This window comes from Neofelis nebulosa, chromosome 1 (assembly GCF_028018385.1).
Source record: "Neofelis nebulosa isolate mNeoNeb1 chromosome 1, mNeoNeb1.pri, whole genome shotgun sequence".
Taxonomy (NCBI): domain Eukaryota; kingdom Metazoa; phylum Chordata; class Mammalia; order Carnivora; family Felidae; genus Neofelis; species Neofelis nebulosa.
In genome coordinates this window covers 228,285,989-228,305,966 of record NC_080782.1, presented here as the reverse complement: position 1 = coordinate 228,305,966, position 19,978 = coordinate 228,285,989, and the positions used below count along the sequence as shown (strand labels likewise).

The 19,978-nt window shown below is 39.0% G+C and overlaps 1 protein-coding gene and 1 long non-coding RNA gene across 3 annotated transcripts in view; both read right to left on the bottom strand.

The window, feature by feature from the left end:
* The window catches only part of ALG5 (ALG5 dolichyl-phosphate beta-glucosyltransferase), a 43,914-nt gene that overhangs the window by 23,411 nt on the left and 525 nt on the right, over positions 1-19,978 (bottom strand). The window contains exons 2-6 of one of the 2 annotated variants that reach the window (XM_058687140.1): positions 16,101-16,272; positions 15,649-15,695; positions 13,529-13,597; positions 12,097-12,189; positions 7,602-7,715 (exon numbers count right to left, since the gene is read on the bottom strand). In XM_058687140.1, the coding sequence (XP_058543123.1) occupies positions 7,602-7,715; positions 12,097-12,189; positions 13,529-13,597; positions 15,649-15,695; positions 16,101-16,272 (495 nt within the window). Of the gene's footprint in view, positions 1-7,601; positions 7,716-12,096; positions 12,190-13,528; positions 13,598-15,648; positions 15,696-16,100; positions 16,273-19,978 lie in introns of those variants that run through there. The other variant, XM_058687149.1, reaches the window with a different exon arrangement.
* Positions 6,552-7,575, bottom strand: LOC131487002 (uncharacterized). Its single transcript, XR_009249565.1, has 2 exons — positions 7,504-7,575; positions 6,552-7,260 (listed from the first exon to the last, which is right to left on the bottom strand). It is a non-coding gene; the product is annotated as an uncharacterized LOC131487002 (long non-coding RNA).

Here is a 19,978-nt window from a genome sequence, read left to right as displayed (position 1 = left end):
TAATATTGAACACTTAAAATTGTTTCTAAGTTTTCCTTCTCTTTAAAAAACACTGCTATAATAAAAAATAAGCAAAAATCCTTGAAAATTTGTTTTTATACACATTCTTAATTATCTCCTTAAGTTTCTCAAAGCTGGGTTAAGAGATACGTATTACTGGATCAATGGATGTGAATTATTTAAACCTTTCGATTATTATTAAAAAAATTTTTTTTCAATGTTTATTTATTTTTGAGAGAAAGAGACACAGTGTGAGTGGGAAAGGGGCAGAGAGAGAGGGAGACACAGAATCCGAAGCAGGCTTCAGGGTCCAACCTGTCAGCACAGAGCCTGACACGGGCTCAGACTCCCAGGCCATGAGATCATGACCTGAGCTGAAGTCAGACGCTGAACCGACTGAGCCACCCAGGCACTCCTTGATTTTTTTTTAAATTTTATTTATTTATTTTGAAAGAGAGAGAGCATGAATGGGGGAAGGGCAGAAAGAGAGGGAGACAGAGAATCCCATGCAGGCTCCGCACTGCCACTTTGGAACTTGATTCAGGGCTCAAATCGATGAACTGGGAGACCGTGACCCAAGCCAAAATCAAGAGTTGGACAATCAACTGAGCCACCTAGGCACCCAAACCTTTGATTCTTACTTTTAACTTGTTCTATAAAAATACTGTATCAAACTGCACATTCAACAAATAAATTTGGCAACAAAAGATGCCTAATTATTTTCCTCCTTTTAAATTAGGATATCTTCTCTTGACAATCATGAGGATATTAAATTTATGAAAATTTTATATGGTCAGCAAAAATTATGGTTAACATCAAGATTTCAATCTTCTAGAACAAGGTTGGCAAACCATGATTTGTGGGCCAAAAACAGCCTGCTGCCTGTTTTTTCATGACCTATGACCAAGAATGATTTTTCAAGTGTTGTTAAAAAAAAGAGTATTGCAACAGGGACCACATGTGGTCTATGGAGCCTAAAATATTTACCCTCTGGTCCTCTAGAGAAAAAGTTTTGCTTTCTCTGTACTTAAGAGATACCCACTTTCAAACCAGGTTGGTTGGCATTATATACCTGCTTTGATAGGCAGCTCTTGTCCTTCAAAGGTGTGGGAAACATACTTTGTGATCTGCTGAGACAGACTGTCCTGAAAGGTCAATTACATATACTCTTCCTCTTTTTACATTTTCAAAACTATCTTCTTAATTTTTCTTTTCTTCCTTGTTTGATTTTCAAAAAGATCTCACCAGAATTCTGGGTCTATAAAACAAATGATTTGGGAAGTTCAGGGATCTCTTTTGCATGCTTGGTCATCTGAGAGGGTGACACAAACATAACAGGCTCTTGAACGTGCCCATGGTCACAAAAAAAAAAAAAAAAAAAAGGAAATAATAATTGTCATGTTCCTATTTAAGGAAAAAGCCAAACCATGTATACATATATGAAGTTTTGGTGTACCAAACCCACATTTTGGCCCAGGACTACTGAATTGAAGACAAAGGAACATTCGGGGCCACTAGGTAGCAACTGCTCCAGACTGAAGGGTGTGTTTGGGCGTGGGGTGGTGGCGGTGGTGGTGGTTAATATCTGCCCCTATAGTTTTTGTCAATGCAGTTTTACTCCATATCTCTTTCACATGTTACCTTTAATCATTTGTGCCCTTCAAAACCTAAAAACTAAGTTTGTTGAAACTGTGTCTAAATGAGAATTTAAGATCCAAGTCATGGCCTGAGGAATGACTTTATGGTTAATAGAATGCAGACTTTTTGTCATCTATTTTACCTGTTCAGGAAGTTTTGATTCTATTGTGAACAGTTAAACAACTAAACAAGTCATCATCATATATTTTGGCTTAGAAAAATTATTGCAAACCCAAGCATATTTTATTAAAAGAGGTAACATAATTACTGGTTAAGAAATTGAAAAGCTGGAGACAAATAGCCAAAGCAATCTTGAAAAAAAAAAAACCAAAGCAGGAGGCATCACAATCCCAGACTTCAAGCTATATGACAAAGCTGTAATCATCAAGACAGTATGGTACTGACACAAGAACAGACACTCAGATCAATGGAACAGAATAGAGAACCCAGATATGGACCCACAAACATATGGCCAACTAATCTTTGACAAGGCAGGAAAGATTATCCAATGGAGTAAAGACAGTCTCTTCAGCAAGTGGTGCTAGGACAACTGGACAGCGACATGCAGAAGAATGAACCTGGACCACTGTCTTACACCATACACAAAAATAAACTCAAAATGGATGAAAGACCTAAATGTAAGACAAGAAGCCATCAGAATCCTTGAGGACAAAGCAGGCAAAAGCCTCTTTCATCTTGGTCGCAGCAACTTCTAACTCAACACGTCTCTGGAGGCAAGGGAAACAAAAACAAAAATGAACTACTGGGACCTCATCAAAATAAAAAGCTTCTGCACAGCAAAGGAGACAATCAGCAAAACTAAAAGGCAAGCAACAGAATGGGAGAAGATATTTGCAAACGACATATCAGATAAAGGGTTAGTATCCAAAATCTATAAAGAACTTCTCAAAGACAATACCCAAAAAACAAATAATCCAGTGAAGAAATGGGCAAAAGACATGAATAGACACTTCTCCAAAGAAGACATCCAGATGGCCAACTGACTCATGAAATAATGCTCAACTTCACTCATTATCAGGGAAATACAAATCAAAACCACAATGAGATACCACCTCACACCTGTCAGAATGGCTAACATTAACAACTCAGGCCACAACAGATGTTGGTGAGGATGGGGAGAAAGAGGACCTCTTTTGCACTGCTGGTGGGAATGCAAACTGGTGCAGCCACTCTGGAAAACAGTATGGAGGTTTCTCAAAAAATTAAAAATAGAACTATCCTACAACCCAGCAATTGCATTACTAGGTATTTATCCAAGGGATACAGGTGTGCTGTTTCGAAGGGACACATGCACCCCAATGTTGACAGCACTACCAACAAAGTATGGAAAGAGCCTAATGTCCATCAATGGATGAATGGCTAAAGAAGATGTGATGTGTGTATACACACACACACACACACACACGATGGAGTATTACTCAGCAATCAAAACGAATGAAATCTTGCCATTTGCAACTATGTGGATGGAACTGGAGGGTATTATGCTAAGCGAAATTAGTCAGTCAGAGAAAGACAAATATCATATGCCTTCACTCATATGAGGACTTTAAGACACAAAACAGATAAACATATGGGAAAGGAAACAAAAATAATATAAAAACAGGGAGGGGGACAAAACATAAGAGACTCTTAAATATGGAGAACAAACAGAGGGTTATTGGAGGGGTTGTGGGAGGGGGGATGAGCTAAATGGGTAAGGGGCATTAAGAAATCTATTCCTGAAATCATTGTTGCACTATATGCTAACTAATTTGGATGTAAATTAAAAATAATAATAATAAAATTGGAAAAAAAAGAAATTGAAAAGCTAGGATAAAAGCTTTGCAGTTAAAGAAAAAAGATATACAGATAAAGTATTTGGAACTAAATATAAATCCTATTTTGTGTGTTACGCAAAACTCTACCTAAATTACATATATTTAATTTAAAACCTTAAAAGACCTTCTTCAGAGAAGAAATTGCAAGCAACTTTTCTAAATTCATTAAGAATAATCTGACCAGAACTCTAAGAGGAATTAGAAGTACAAAGTAGTAGTTAATTTCTTTTTGTTGCAATTAAAAATAAAATCAACTGAAAAAACATTAGAAGCCATTACAAATATTCCGGAGAGTCAACACAATGCTGTAAAAGACATTTAACTACTGTCTAGTAGATTAGTACTAGTGGGTTAGTATCTAGTGGGTTAGTCATATGGTCATAACAGGACTTCACTACTTTGAAACCCATGTTCTTGTTTCATTATTTTCAGAACTAGTTCTGAAAATTCTAGTCAATTTTTATTTGGGCTCAAGGGAATATACGCAAGCCATGCTTATCAGATTTGTGACTTAAATGAATTGAGAAGGGAACGGCAATTTCATTAAAGATGGAAAAAAAGACCTACACCCTAAGAAACAGAAATCAAATATGCTGATGTTTAATAAAGAGCCACACTTCTGTTCCTAAATAAAACAAGGCAAAAGAAACAGAAACAAAAATAACTGTGCCAGTTTGAGGATAGGGAGACAAGGTTCAATGGCAATGGCACTGCATATGAAAGAGTTGGCTACATGAGGTAACAATGTAAATGCAGTATAACCAGATCCATGCTAACTGAAGCACCTTCAGTGGAAAATGACCAGGATGATAACAAAAAGAAATATGCTGTTTGAAAACTGGAAGAACTATTGACAGCTTAGAATAGAGAAGACACATGGAAATCGCTTTAACTCTCCAAAAGGCTGTCACAAAGGAGAAGTAGACTATTTTGTGTAGCTATGAAAAACAGAACCAACCAAAGGGGATATCAAAAGGAGGCATATTTGCATTTAATGCAAAAAGGAACTCTGTAACTGAGTTGAGATACATGGGCTGCTTGGGCATCACTACAGCTATGCAAGCAAAGACTAAAAGATCACTTGGTAATTATAAAAAGTTTCCAATACTAGATAAATGACTGAATTAGCCCAAGGGTCTGTAATGTATAGGCTGTGGCCCAAATCTGGCCTGCTGCTTGGTTTTGTAAATAAAGTTTTATTGGAACACAGGCATGGTCATTCAATTATCTATTATCTAGGTCTGCTTTTGTGCTACAGTCAGGGTTGAGTAGCAACAGACACTGTATGGCTTTGAAGCTGAAAATATTCACTCTGTGGGCCTTTACAGAAGAGGTCTGCCAACCTCTGAATTAGATAATTAAGATTTCTTCTAATTCCTCTATGAATGTTAGCTTCAGAGTACCAGTTTTCTGAGTAATGCCCGACTGTTTATGAGTTTTGTCATAATTATGAGTAGAGAGCATCCCAATTCAAAAATAATTATTCCTGAGTTGATCCAGACAGTGGATTTTAGAACTTTGTCACTTCTCTGCCTCCTTCAAAAAGAGATATATGATGCATATTGATTAAAATTCTTAATAAACGGAGTTCAAATTCATTCAAGTGAATTGTGATACACTCTTAAATAATCAGACATATTGTGAGGTGCTGTAGACCAAGGCTGTGAAGTAAAAGTTTAATCATCATCAAATGCTTTCATTCTTTAAAACTCAATATTTACAGTAACAATGCAGTAAATTAGCTTATGATAATGAAAAGGATGGCATCAGAACTCCTTTCCTTTTCAGAGTTGTATAAAGGGAATTGGGATTCACAGAAGGTTCAGATTTTTCTCCTGTTTATTGTTTGGTTCACCCTCTAACTTTGGCTAAATTATTTAATTTTTCTTTGTCCTACGTAGAATGACACAAAGTCAGCTGCAAACAACCTGACATCTTCCATCCTCCCTCCCACTCATGGCTCCCCCAAGCTAGAGGCATAATGCATTAGAAACATTTACCAAATCTTTGTCAGTTCTCTGGGAAGGACTAGGGGAGAACTGGGGAGAACTAGGACAATCCTCTTGACAATCATGAGGGTATTAAATTTATGAACATTTTCTGTGATGTCTCTTTTAACATCATTCTGTTGTTTTGTCCTCACTCTTTCGAATGTCTGTGTTGCTGAATTATTTTCATTATTTGTTCAGCAAAAATACTTTGGTATGAAACTTTTTTTTCTGTAGTAATATGTTGGTATAGCTGACATTTATTTCATTTTGTCGTGACTAACATGGGTAGCACTTGTACAGTACAAGGGAATTTTCCTTGATACACAGGTAGCCCCCGCTTTTCAAAAGTTCTTGTTAGGCCATGTATGTTGCTTTTATAAAAGACACAGTAGCTGTGTCTTAAGGTGTCAGAAAAGCCTAAGGGAGGTTATTTTTTGGGTCAGGGAACCACATGAACTAATGGTAATTGCTTCTTTGCTTTATGCCATCTGGGCTTACAAATGAGAACACTCGGCTTCTGGATAGCAGGGGAAACCTGTACTTCTACCTTTGGTAGCCCCTGGTTTTCCCCTCTGAACTAGAGTTTCAAGGCCTGAATATTACACCTGGGGGAAGGAGGGAGCTCCCTTAGAGTTCAGTGTGGCTTTGGTGGGTTATATGGGTTCTTTGTTATTGTGAGATTTTGCCATGTCCTGTACAGGGATACACTCCACTGAGGAAGGGATGTAATCACATGGATCTGTGCCCTAACTTAGCTTGAAGCCCTGAAACTGGCAAGCCCTAGCAGTTCTTCTTGCTGCGATTGAAATCCTGGGATACTGTGTGATAGCAGGTAGGTGTACTGTTTAATGTTGTCCCAGGGTGCTTATTCAATGTCTCAGTCTGATTCTTTCCAGGTTGGGACTATTTGGTAAAAAGCTCAGAATTTGGTAAATTCGTCTTTCTCTAAATGGCCTTTATTTTTATTTTTTTCTATATATATGTGTGTGTATATAGATAGATAGATAGATAGATTTTTTTTTTTCAATATATCTAAATGGCCTTTAAAGAGTGGGAATGGCACCAGGAGTTTTCTTTCTTTAACTTCTGCTTTTTTTTTTTTTTTTTTAATGAAACGTTGATACCTGCTTTATTCGTAATTGCCAAATGCTGGAAACAACTCAAATGTCCTTCAACAGTTGAATGGATAAACAAACTGTCATACACCCAAGCAATGGAATACTGCTGAGCAATTAAAAGGAACAAATTATTGATAAACTTAGCAATATGGATGAATCTCAAATGCTAAATAAAAGTCTATCTCTACTTTTTGAAACTATGTCATGAAGGTGCACATGATCTTTACTGAGTGGTTCCTGCTTAGGTCTGTTTCATCAAAACCAAGTCTCTGTGATCCAGTTTCATCTCACATCTTTACAGGGGAGGCTCCATCTATGCTATTAAATAAAAGCCTTAGCTGAATATATAGATAATAAATATTAAAACTCTGATAGAAGGGATTGAAAATGGAGTGATATGGCCAGAATATTAAATAAGTAATTGTTAAGTAAATCTCAGACCATCAGTGAATGTTTATAATAAAATGATTAGCTTTTCTGTGGGACCGTATACAAGAATTTCACACACAAAAAAAACCACCAGTTTTTAAACTTATATGTAAATTCCATTTTTTTTTTTTTGTTTTTTTTGTTTTTTTTTTTTGTTTTTTAAGTAGGCTTCACACCCAGCATGGGGCTTGAACTCACAACCCTGAGATCAAGACCTGAGATCAAGAGTCGGGGTCCTTGGGGCGCCTGGGTGGCTTAGTCGGTTAAGCGTCCGACTTCGGCTCAGGTCATGATCTCGCGGTCCGTGAGTTCGAGCCCTGCGTTGGGCTCTGTGCTGACAGCTCAGAGCCTGGAGCCTGTTTCAGATTCTATATCTCCCTCTCTCCGACCCTCCCCCATTCATGTTCTGTCTCTCTCTGTCTCAAAAATAAACAAAGGTTAAAAAAAAGAAAAAAAAAAAAAAAAAAAGAGTCGGGGTCCTTAACCAACTGAGCCATCTAGGCACTCCCGTAAATTCCATTTTAATGTTACTTTAGACTCCCCGTGTTCTTGACTGAAGATTATTTAATCTATATTCTCATACTCACAGGCCAAGGCTGTAGATCATTCAGTCCCTTTTCTAATTTCTCAACATCTGGAAACTTTGTGGCTCCATCAGCATCTGCCATAAGGATCTTTTCTCCTCGAGAACTGAATATACCCTGTATTTAAACATTTGAATTAAAAGAAAGTTGCTTAAAATTAAGGCTAAATCCAATGACATATCAGTTTGTTCTGCTTGACTTAAGATAACTAATATTAGATAATCTCATATCTAATACTAGGTGTGAAATGGCAGGATGCCAAAGTTCCCTGAAAACAAATTACATTGATAAGATTCTTCCAAATGTATCTAATGCCTAGTTCATGATTTTAAAAACTTTGTGAGGTCCTACCACTATTACTTCGGAATATATCATGATAGGAATATAGATTTGGATGAATAAAAGATATCCCACATCAGTAAGAACAAAAGTAAAATATCTATCATATATGTTATATATGCATTGTGTGCATATCAGGAGCTACTTTAGGACAGCATATGAAGAACATATTTATGAGTGGATTGAACAAATACAATATATACAGACTTGCTGTGAAACCCACCATCAGACAGATCTTTAGTATTCTTTGTTTTTTTGAATGTTTATTTATTTTTGAGAGACAGATCATGAGCAGGCCAGGGGCAGACAGAGAGGACGACACAGAATCTAAAGCAGGCTCCAGGCTCTGGGCTGTCAGCACAGAGCCTGACACGGGGCTTGAACCCACCAACCATGAGATCATGACTTGAGCCAAAGTCGGAGGCTTAACAGACTGAGCCACCCAGGCACCCCAGTATTCTTTATTATGGAATCTAAAGCAGTTTAAATTAATTGTTGAACAAAGAAATATGGAATGTCACTAAAATTTGGGAAGCATGGATATATCCAAATACTATTTTATGTTATTTGAATCATCTGACACTTAGCAAAATAATGCCTCTCAATACTGAATCAGTTGGCCTTTTGTGCAAAATATGGCTCTATCAGTGTACATTTCACATGGAAACAAACTACACATCAACTCTTAATTCATGGTCCATTTGAGTGAATTCATTGTTTCTTAAGTATAAATATATGTATGGCTTGGTACAGGAGAAATATAGCTTCTGATATTACTTAACAGTATGTGAATATGGATAAGATATACACAAATGTAGACAAAACTTTGATCATTAGGGATAAGCCCACTAATTAGTTTCTGTAATTTTTTTTTTAGTCATACCAGTTAGAATACAGGTAAGGGGGCTTGGGTAGTTGAGTCTTTTGAGCATCCCACTCTTGATTTCTGCTTAGGTCATGATTCCTGGGTTGTGGGACCGAGCTCTGAGTCAGGCTCTGTGCTAAGTGTGGAGCCTGCTTAAGATTCTCTCTCTCTCTCTCTCTCTCTCTCCCTCTCCTTCTGCCCCTCTTCCCTGCTCGCACTCTCTTTTTTCTCTCTCGCTCTCTCAAAAAGAAAAAAAAAAAAAAGAATACAGGTGAAAAGGCAGAATAAAAATGTTTTGTTTAACATCTGGACAAAAAAAACTGAAAAAAAAACAACAAAGGACTATTTCAGCAATACATGTTAAGGGTGAACTGGAGGTAATTATTTAACATTATGGACAATGTCTTTGGCTTTAAATCTTGTTTAGTCCACTTTATTATTTTATCTTTTAAAAAAATTTTTATTTTAGAGAAAGAGCGAGAGCATGACCAGGGGAGAGAGGTGGGGGAGCAGGGGGGGGAAGGGAGGCGGGGAGAGAAGGAGAGAGAGAGTGAGGGAGAGAGGGAGGGAGGAGGGAAAGAGAGAGGGAGGGGGGAGGAGGGAAGGAGGGGGAGAGGGAGAGGGAGAGAGACAGAGAGAGAGAGAGAGAGAGAGACACAGAGAGAGAGAATCTCAAGCAGGCTCTACCCTCAGCACAGAGCTTAACACGGGACTTGATCTCATGATCCTGGGATCATGACCTGAGCAGAAGTTAAAAGTCAGACACTCAACCAACTCAGCCACCAAGACACCCATATTATTTTATTTTTTAAAGGAGGTTCTTCAATGCTGGCTATTCTCCACTCTACCGACAATGGCCTTCACTTCACCACCAAACTTCTTGAAAAGGTAGTCTATCCTAGCACTTCCCATTCCTGTCCATTCAATCACACCCTATCCCTTCTCACTGCTTGTACTGTTCTTCCTCATGAGCCGCATTTCCCCAAGGCTTGGTTTCCAGCTGTCCTTTTTCTCTATTCCTTCTTCCTTGCCAACTTAATGGGTTCAACTATCATCTGATGCATGTGGATTACTCACTCACATCTTCTCTACCAGGCTATTCTGGATACCACTACATGGTATCTCAACCTTAATATGGCTCAAACTCAATTAAAGTTGTCTTTTAAATCAGCTCCTTCTCCAGTGTTTCATTCCTTCTATGGCATTCTCCTTCTCCTTGGCCTCCTCCAAGGTCTTAAGTAACTTATTCCTCTCCCTGATCACCTGATACAATTCTACCTCATTTTTGCCCTCCACCCCTACCATATTGGTCTCTCCTCTTCCGATGCTGCATCACCATCATGATCCAAATTAACAACCCACTTGTACCTTGCTTACACTACTGTGCTGGCTACTGTCACTCTGTCAAAGGTGAAAGCCTAAAAGTCCCTACCCTAAAAGTTCAGGATATGAACCCACCTACCCCCTTGAACTTACTCCTACAAAGTCAACCCACGTGTACCACTAGCAGTTCCTGACTGTGGCGCTTTCTCTCATACCTTTGGTCATGTCCCTCCTCTGCAAGCTTCCTGCCCCAACTTTTGCCTGGACAGAATTTCTAGTCTTCCTTGAAGATTCTGTGCAGAATTTACCTCATATGGGAAGTCTCTGCTGCTGTTCCTCCCGGCTGGAAAGTGGCGCCATTCTATCACGGCGTTACAACACTATTAAAGTATGGTGTCTTTAAGGATAGGATGGTTGTCTTTCATCTAAGTATCTCTAATAAGTGAATGGATGGATTTAAAGGCCACCATGATATTACACAAACCCTATTTTCTTTTTCTCCTCTTTGCATGGCTTATGACCTAGTCAGAGCAAGCTCACTGTTCCTAGTACGTATTCCAAGAGTTCTGAATTCTGTCTTGCTGCTCTTCTCTCAACATTTCCCACACACTAACAGAGATGTTAGGTTAAGAGCATGGATTTCAGGGTACTAACCTAATCTAAATCTTCATTCTGACTATTAATAACCATGTGACCTTGAGTAAGTTGCTTTACTATGTGTCACTTCCCTCAACTACGTAATTGAAAAATAGGACCTAACTCTTGAGACAATATGAGGAGGGTTAAATGTGATAATTATGTTGAAGTGGCTAATTTACTGTCCAGCTGAAAATGACCAGTCGAGTGGAATAACCAGGTGGAAGCCAGTTTTCACCATTGCTGGAGGCTTGGCTTCAGTGGTATCTCCTTTGTCAAGTTTGCTTGACATGTGCTTGAGACGGATAGTTACCTACTCAAAATCTATTCTTTCCTTCTGTTTTACTAATGGATGTCTCATCAGGTCAGGAATGAAAATGTGAGGAAAAAACATTTCTCAGCCTTCCTTGGAAATAGGGGTGGCCTTGGGACACTGTTCTGGCCAATGACAATTAAGTAAATTTTTAGGTGGAGCTTCTAGGAAAGTTCCCCAAAAGGGGGCAAACCAGCCAGCATATGTCTTTTGCCCTCTGCCCCTCTCCTTCTTATCTGGAATGTGGATGTAATGGCTCCCAGGTACTTCAGGAGTCACCTTGTGTGAATGAGGAAAAAGGGAGTGAAAAGTTAGGAGGCAGAGTTTCTGATGACACAGTGGGGTTGCTGAATAAGCCCTGGATGCTTGTACTTAGAGTTCTTTTTATGGGGGGGGGGGCAAAATAAAATAAACCTCTAAATCATTTAAGACACTATTTGGATTTTCTTCTACATATCTTGACTTGTGGTCTTTCTTCAGAGTATCTGGACTTCTACCTGACATGCCTCAGCTGAAAGTAACCTATTCCTTTTGGAATTTCTATAACACATCAAGTGTACCTCTCATCAGTATAATCATCTTTTCTAGCAGACTGCCAATTTCATCAAGAGAGACCCACATCAGATTTATCTTAGTTCAGGTACCATGTTAAGCACAGTGTCTTCATATAGGTAAACCTTAATATGTCAAAGCATTTTATAAACTGCAAAAAAATCATATAATCTTATTATCTGGTGACCATATTAAAGACACACAGAGGCAGATGATAACATTATAAATTTTGATTAAGATACACCTATTCTCCTGAATTACCCAGTATATCATAGATATGGCATGATTTTTAAGATTTGATCACATTATATATAGATAAGTATATGAAGTTCTTGTTAAAACTAATTCACCACTAACCTGAAATGGTGGTATTCAATTAGACAGCTGTAGAAAACAAACATATTAGTCTGCAAAAGAATTTATTAAAAAATGTTTACGTTTTAGATTAAAATGCTGAAACTATGGATTACCATCCTAACAGCTCCGCCTTTCCCACGATTCTTCACCAGCGTGATCACTCGTACTTTGTCGCTTCCGTATTTCTGGCAATATTTAAAAGCTACCTGTCAAATTATATAAAAGTCAGAATAATATCAACTTGGATTCTAAGACAGTAAACCAGGTTTCTGAGTTTGGCTTAAATACTGCTGTTTCCGTTACACTGTTCTTCTGACTAGATTATACACACTGTACATTTTAGTGGCTGTACACACTGTACACACTGTGTACACACTGTGTACTGAATGTACACACTGTACATTTTAGAGTTGTTGAATGCCTTCAACCCACTAGGTTGAAGTCACAATTCACCTTCCTGCAGAGGCAACAACAGAAGAGGCAGTGGCTGTCTCTTATTTTGACTCCTTTATTTATGCTAATGAGCTGCTTGAGAAAATAAAACCCATGCGTTGATCGACTGGTACACACTTGTGATCCTCCCCCTGACCCTGCTGCTTACTGCTTAATGACTTACTTACATGTCAACAACTGATCTTACTCCCCACAGAAGTTGTTCATATCCTGGAATATTTCCCCCAAATCTTTTCACTCAACTGCCATTATTTTTTGATTTACAATCAAAGCCGTGAAACAGTGATCTGTATTTGCTACACACATCTCTTCATCACTCATTTAGTCATCAACCCATTGTAGTATGGTCCATGCCCTTTGCTTTTCCACATCGCCTTTCTATATTACCTATCTTCATCAACAGCCCTCCCCCTCATTTTTTTAAGTAAGCTCCATGCCCAATATGGGGCTTGAACTCATGACCCTGAGATCAAGAGTCACATGTTCTACCAACTGAGCCAGCCAGGTGCCCCAACATCTTCTCCTTTTGACCCTCATCTCCATAGAGAGTGTGAAGTTATTCTCATCTGCTGTTTGCCCTCCTGGCAGACCAGCTTTTAGTTTTTTTTTAGCAGCTTAGGTCTAAGAATGCAGGAATGAGAGAGGATAATACTCTAAGATACTTGTTACCTCCTGTGGGTAAATCCAGATAGAGGTATGCCAAAGGACATATCTGACACCCACCGCCAGATATGAAGGCATCTTCCTATTTGCATGACTGCTTAGAAACTGTAAGGCAAGGTGGAGTATAAAGAAAAAAAATGATGTTTAAGAAAAAAGGAACCATATATTGGTAGGCAAAGAAGGGTCCCAGTGGCCAAGGTGAATTGTTGTTGTACATGTTTTCTCTGGTCTTATGGAGTGGTAGAACAGCAGGTTTATCTTCCAGCTTTCCATAGGTGAAACCTCTCTGCTTTTTTGACTACCCACACTGTAACAACAGAGAGTGCTGGCACAGCTTTAGCACTCTCTGATGACCGGAAATAAGACTTTACATTTGTTAAATTATTCTACATTTCTATCCACTGGCAATCCTCAAGCAAGTTTACTTACCTTTGAAGTTTGGTCTTTGCTGCCATCATCAACTACTATCACCTCATACGTAAACGTGGGATCTTGCTTCTGCAAGAAGCAAAGATAAAATACCTCAATTTGGCATAAATGCCATCAAGAATTCTGATAAGATTGCAAAGAGTTTAAATAACAACTGTTTGGTTTTTTTTTCAGTCTTTGTTCCCTCTGGAGAATACATCCTTACTCTAAACCCAGTGGGGGTACATAAGTCAAAAATAAGCAAAAACAGACAACTGTCACAGCAGAGACTCCCAGAGATGCCCGTCACTCCTGCCTCACGCTGCACTTCTGCTTGCCATTCCCAAGTACTGGCAGGGGCATCCTATGTAACGTGTTGCTATTTGCAATGAATTTGCTTGGCTTTTGTTTGGCTGGGGAGGGAGGCAAGAATAGCTAAGAATCCTTACTAACTCATGGGTTTCTTCCTCACTTCTCGTGTCCTCTAACCCAAGATGCAAGCTCTTTCATTTCTTTCTCTAAGTTTACTTGAGTAGCTATTTCTCCCAATTTCCTGTAGGCTAGGAATATAAATCCTGGACATTTATTTAGTTTAACCAAATCCTACCACAATAAAATAGTTTAGCTGTCCTTGAAGGTTATAAATAATAGTTGTTATAGAGTGGTATGTAAGGGCACAAGTCACATAAAATAAAAAGTCCAAGAACCAAAAGGAAGAGAGATGCTGGGCAAGAGCAGAGAGCAAACACTGACTGAGTGTCCGTGAGTCCTGCTCTTGCCCTGGTCGCCCTGCACCAAACTGGTGGGAGCAGCCACGTGCTTGCTGTGCTGAGCACTTTGGAGACAGGCTACAACCTATGACCTTGGGCAAGTTACATTTTGGCCTGTTTTCTCATTTAAAAAAACAAACAAACAAAAAACAAACAAACAAAAAAACCCCACGCCTAGTCTATGTGGTTGGTGTAAAGAACACATGTAATAGAAGAGACAGAAGCCACACATTTAACAAGGGCTCCATTCTCTCCCTTTTTCTTTCTTTTTTTTCTTTTAAGTAATCTCTACACCCAACATGGGGTTCAAACTCACAACTCCAAGATCAAGATTTGCACACTTCACTGACTGAGCCAGTCAAGCGCCCCTCTCTCCTTCTTTTCTTTAAATTTAATTTTTCAACATGTCCTCCTCTCTTTCAATGAATCTTCTATGTTCCTTTTACAAAGAAAACATAAAACCAATGTAAATCAAAACAAGGAATTTTCTAAAAAAAAAAAAAAAAAAAAAAAAAAAAAAAAGAACCAGCCACAAAACCCATTTGTTTCCTTAAAGTCTCTAAGGAGATTCCAACAGCAGCCGATGCTATTAAACAAGGGCGCGTATTACTTTTCTTCTCTTTATTCAGGGAAAGAAGAGAAAATAAATGAGGGGAACTCCTCTGAATAATAAAGAAAAACAAAAATAATTTCACTCTAATTATAAGCCTTTTTCAAATAAATGTCTTTTTAAAAAGTCACAAAAGTAAAAACAGCACTGTGCTGCCACAGAGTCTGCAGATGTACTCAATTTTTTTATTTTTTCTTTTTGGCTGTTTTATTTTTTATTTTTATTATTTTTTAAAATATATTGTAAAATTGGTTTCCATACAACACCCAGTGCTCATCGCAACAGGTGCCCTCCTCAATGCCCATCACCCACTTCCCTCTCCCCCACCCCTATCCACCCTCAGTTTGTTCTCAGTATTTAAGAGTCTCTTATGGTTTGCCTCCCTCCCTCTCTGTTTGTAACTATTTTTTTCCCCTCCCTTCCCCCATGGCCACCTGTTAAGTTTCTCAAGATCCACATTCAACTTTAAATGTACCATCAGGCAAGAAGATAAAAGTGGGTGGGAGGGTACATAAGTAATGTCAGCTTTCCGGTTTGTTCTGGGTTCACCCACCTGCGGCTGGAGGTAGTGAGCCACGTGATGGGCTTGCTCGCTGACAGCCCATGGCAGGCAACAAGCTGAGCATGGGAGGCCCTGTGACCTTGACGGCCCCGGCCATGGCTGGCACTGCCTCTCACCGTGGGTCTAGCCAGGATCTACAAGTTGGTGATCTAGTCTGGTTTTAATTGGAGACATCATATTGAAAGAGAAAACATGATACCTGTCTCTCCTCTAGATAGCCCAGCGCTTCATCCATCATTACAGGCACTTAAAGAAAAAAAAAAAAAAAAAAAAAAAAATATATATATATATATATATGAAAAATTGTTTTTGAAAATGATTTACCAAGCCTCAGAACACTCAGTTTACATATGGAAAAAGTCTGAATAGTCTAATAGGCTCCTCTGGGACTTTCCTCCAGGGGCCGTTCCCATCTGGAAGGTCTGCTGTTCACATCTAGCTACTCTAGTCTCCAGAATACTTCAGTCCTACCACTTCTGATGCTGACCCTATCTTCTGCAGCTATTACTCGTTTCCCCTCTTCTGAACTATATCTACCAACTATGCACTCACCACAGCCCACATCTGTTAATGTTCTGGCAAAGACAATAAAGGTCACACTTTAAATTTCCTTTTCTTCCCAAATGACCAAAAAAATGAAATCGGGCTTACACCGTTTTTCTTCATTGTATGAAGGCACAACGACAGAGAGTTGCTTGGTAGGTGAGTCCCATATGCTGGGCAAAGTTTCCTTCTGTCCTCTAGCATTTAAGAAGAACTTCTCTTCTTCATATTGATGGAGAGGTGGCATTTTTGTAGCAGTTATAAATGCAACAAAGGAAATCTAAAAGCAGGTATGTTAACAAGAGATTATGTTATGTTGACATTTTTTTTCGATTTGTTATATGAGAACACATCTTTTACATATTTTTTTTTTGTTGTTTGGTGGAATATTTACTCTCACTTTTTAGTCCATTAACAATGGTCTAGAGATGACACCAAAATTCAAATCCCTTACTTATGCACTGGTTATTTTCCTTTCTTCAACTGGTAAGGTACTAATAATGCCTTAGGAGGCTCTTTGTCTCTTCTGACCTGTCATCCCCAGGACTCCATTGTCCTAGATCTAACAGGGAACAGTCACTAGAAGTGCAGTCTATGATGCCCTGAACCTCCAATCCCCTGGCAAGCACATAGCTGGGTCTGATTCCTACTTGGAGCCTGTATGTGACAGAAGGTAAGTTCACAGTACAGGCAGAATGTGTGGAATGAGGGCAGACCTCCCATCTAGGACCAAATCAAGCAAGGTTTTGAAGAAACGACCCCTCCGCCCCCATGGTAGGGGCCAGTAATGCTTAAGAATATATTCTTGACACTTATCCTAGATTTGAATTCAGAATACATTATTTTTTGGGGTGCCTGGGTGGCTCAGTCGGTTGAGCATCCAACTTTGGCTCAGGTCATGATCTGTTTGTGAGTTCAAGCCCCACATCGGACTCTCTGCTGACAGCTCAGAGCCTGAAGCCTGCTTCGAATTCTGTGTCTCCCTCTCTCTCTCTCTGCCCCTCCTCCACTCGCTTGCTCTCTCTCTCAAAAATGAACATTAAAAAATTAAAAAAAAAAAGAATATATATATATTTTTTAAATAAAGTATCAAACTTGTAAGCTCTGTCACCATGCACTACTAACATAGCTCCCTTCCATTTTTATTTGGGAGCGAGCCCTGTAAATAACCATTCTTTCCCTGTAAATAACCATTCTTTGTAACACTGTTTCTACTGGTACACTTCCTGCTTTTAAAGCAGTCAATCCACAAATATTTGGAATGCTACTCATTTTTAATGTGGTGACCATTTATAATATTCCATTGGGTACATACTGAAATTGAACTTGCTCTGATTAGTAGGAGCATGGAGGCAGTATCCCGACTAGTGGTTAAGAGTTCCTGTTCTGGGGGCGCCTGGGTGGCGCAGTCGGTTAAGCGTCCGACTTCAGCCAGGTCACGATCTCACGGTCCGTGAGTTCGAGCCCCGCGTCGGGCTCTGGGCTGATGGCTCAGAGCCTGGAGCCTGCTTCCGATTCTGTGTCTCCCTCTCTCTCTGCCCCTCCCCCGTTCATGCTCTGTCTCTCTCTGTCCCAAAAATAAATAAAAAACGTTGAAAAAAAAAAAAAATTAAAAAAAAAAGAGTTCCTGTTCTGGGGGTGTCTGGGTGACTCAGTGGGTTAAGTGTCCGACTTCAGCTCATGTCATGATCTCATGGTTCTTGAGTTCCAGCCTTGCATCTGGCTCTCTGCTGTCATTACAGACCCCACTTTGGATCTTCTGTCCCCCCCTCTCTGCCCTTCCCCCGTTCCCCTATTCACATGCACACACTCTCTCCCTCTCCCTGAAAAAAGAAAGTTCCTATTCTGCACCCCAGTGTCCAGAATGTGATTTCTAAATTCAATTTCCTAACAAAAGTAATCAATGCTCTCTGTAAGATGCCACAGAATCACCTCATTATTTTGAAAATTCTGCCTTTTGTCTTACCTTTTATAAGTGAAAGATATGTCAGAGTAACTGAATGGCTGAGAATGATTTTTTTTTTCATTATAGAATTCCAGGTAATACACGAAAAAGGAATGATAACAATTAGAATATTCCACCTTGCAACCCCCAGAGAAATAATGGATTTAGGTTGACAAACTTTATGATTGGTCGGTCATGCTAACAAAATTGAACTCCTGGATCCTCTCAACACCAGAAAAAATTAGATATAACAAGCCTTCTGGTATGATACAAGAGGAAGTATTCAGCATCAATCACATGCCTTTTTTGATTAAAAACCTCAAACATGCATTTGATTACATATCTAAATATTACTACCAGTTAATAGGAAATCCAGGAGACAGAGTAAGATGTTAACAATCACCAAGGGGATGCAATCAGTATAATTCAGATTGTTGGAAACTCTACAGGACAAACGACTACTTATTAAAGACAAGGAAAAACAAAAACAAAAACGCAAGACAAATTGTTACAGATTAAGATACTTGAGACGTATCAATTGAGTGCTAAGTGTATGTTAATGCTCAATGGAACAAAAAGACTATACTAAAACATACATGAGGCATTTGAACAGATGGGATATTTGAAATCACTTAATAATGGTTAAAATTTTTAAACATCCATGATAACACGGGGCACCTGGGTGGCTCAGTCAGTTAAGCATCTGACTCTTGTTTTCAGCTCAGGTCATGATCTCATGGTTCCTGAGTTCAAGCCCCGCATCGAACTCTGCACTGTCAGTGGGGAGTCTGTTTGGGATTCTCTCTCCCAGTCTTTCTCTCTGGCTCTCCCCTGCTTGTACTCTCTTTCTCAAAATAAATAAACTTAAAAAAAAAAAAAAAACCATAACTTTATTATGGTTATATTTTAAAAAAGGGAATCTTGTCTTTAGAGATAAATGCTGGGGATTTACAGATAGAGTGTTATGTCTTAGATTTGCTTCAAAATAATTCAGACAAGTGGGGTGAGGAAATGTCTGGAAGGTGGATATATATGAAACTAGTTTTTTTTTTCTTTTATAATTTCCTGCTCTGGCATTAAAAAAAAAATGAAGTTCCACTAGCTGTGTGACATTTTCATATGTGAAATCTCTCAATCTCAATCTGTTTCCTCATCAAATAAAGCTAATGATAATAACATTTATGTCAGCATTGTTTTAAAGGTCACAAGGGATGCCCCTGTTAAACGCTGAATACAATACCCAACATATTGTAAGTCCTCAATAAATGGTAGTTCTTATAATCACTTCAAGCCAGTGGGATCAAATACTTCCAGTATACCCTCATAACGGACTCATTTAACTCTGTGCAACAGACAGATTTAACAAGACGATTCAATCCAGGATTCTGTCAAAATTTGCCCCACTGAAACCCTGACTTGTTCCAAACCCCGAAAAAACCCAGAATCTCCACTATGGAAGAAAAAAGACCCCTTTCTCACTCAGACACAAATCACCAAAGTAGTCAGGACACATGGCTTTTTCTCTATTGTTTCTAAACCGTGAGTTTGCAAACCTAGCAAGGTGGAAGAATGGCCTTCCTAGCAGTGCTATCTAGAGGGCTAATATGAGTGTCAAGGAAGCTGAAACTTCCTTTTACTCCTGGAAGTGTACTGGAGTAAACTCCATTTACTAACTGGATGACAGGTTCATTCAAATTATATGAGGGAAAGGTCACTTGGCAAATTGACTATTAGTTATGGATCAGCAAGTGTTTATACGTTTCTGTTTCCACAATAAGAGCAAAGAAAACACAAGTTTGAATTCTATTGTATAGCCTCATTCCGAGGCAGCGAATTTAGGGTGTTCAATAATGGGATGTAACGACTCCCAGACACATGGTAACACCACGCCTGTGTGTCTTCGTCTTACTGTGTCCCTCCTGGGTCTTCTTGATCCACGAATTTATTCCAATCTGTAACAGATGGCTCTGGGCGGTGCGCTGTCACCACTTTCTGTTTAACATCAGGAAAAGGGTGAGTCTAGAGAGCACACACCTCCTGG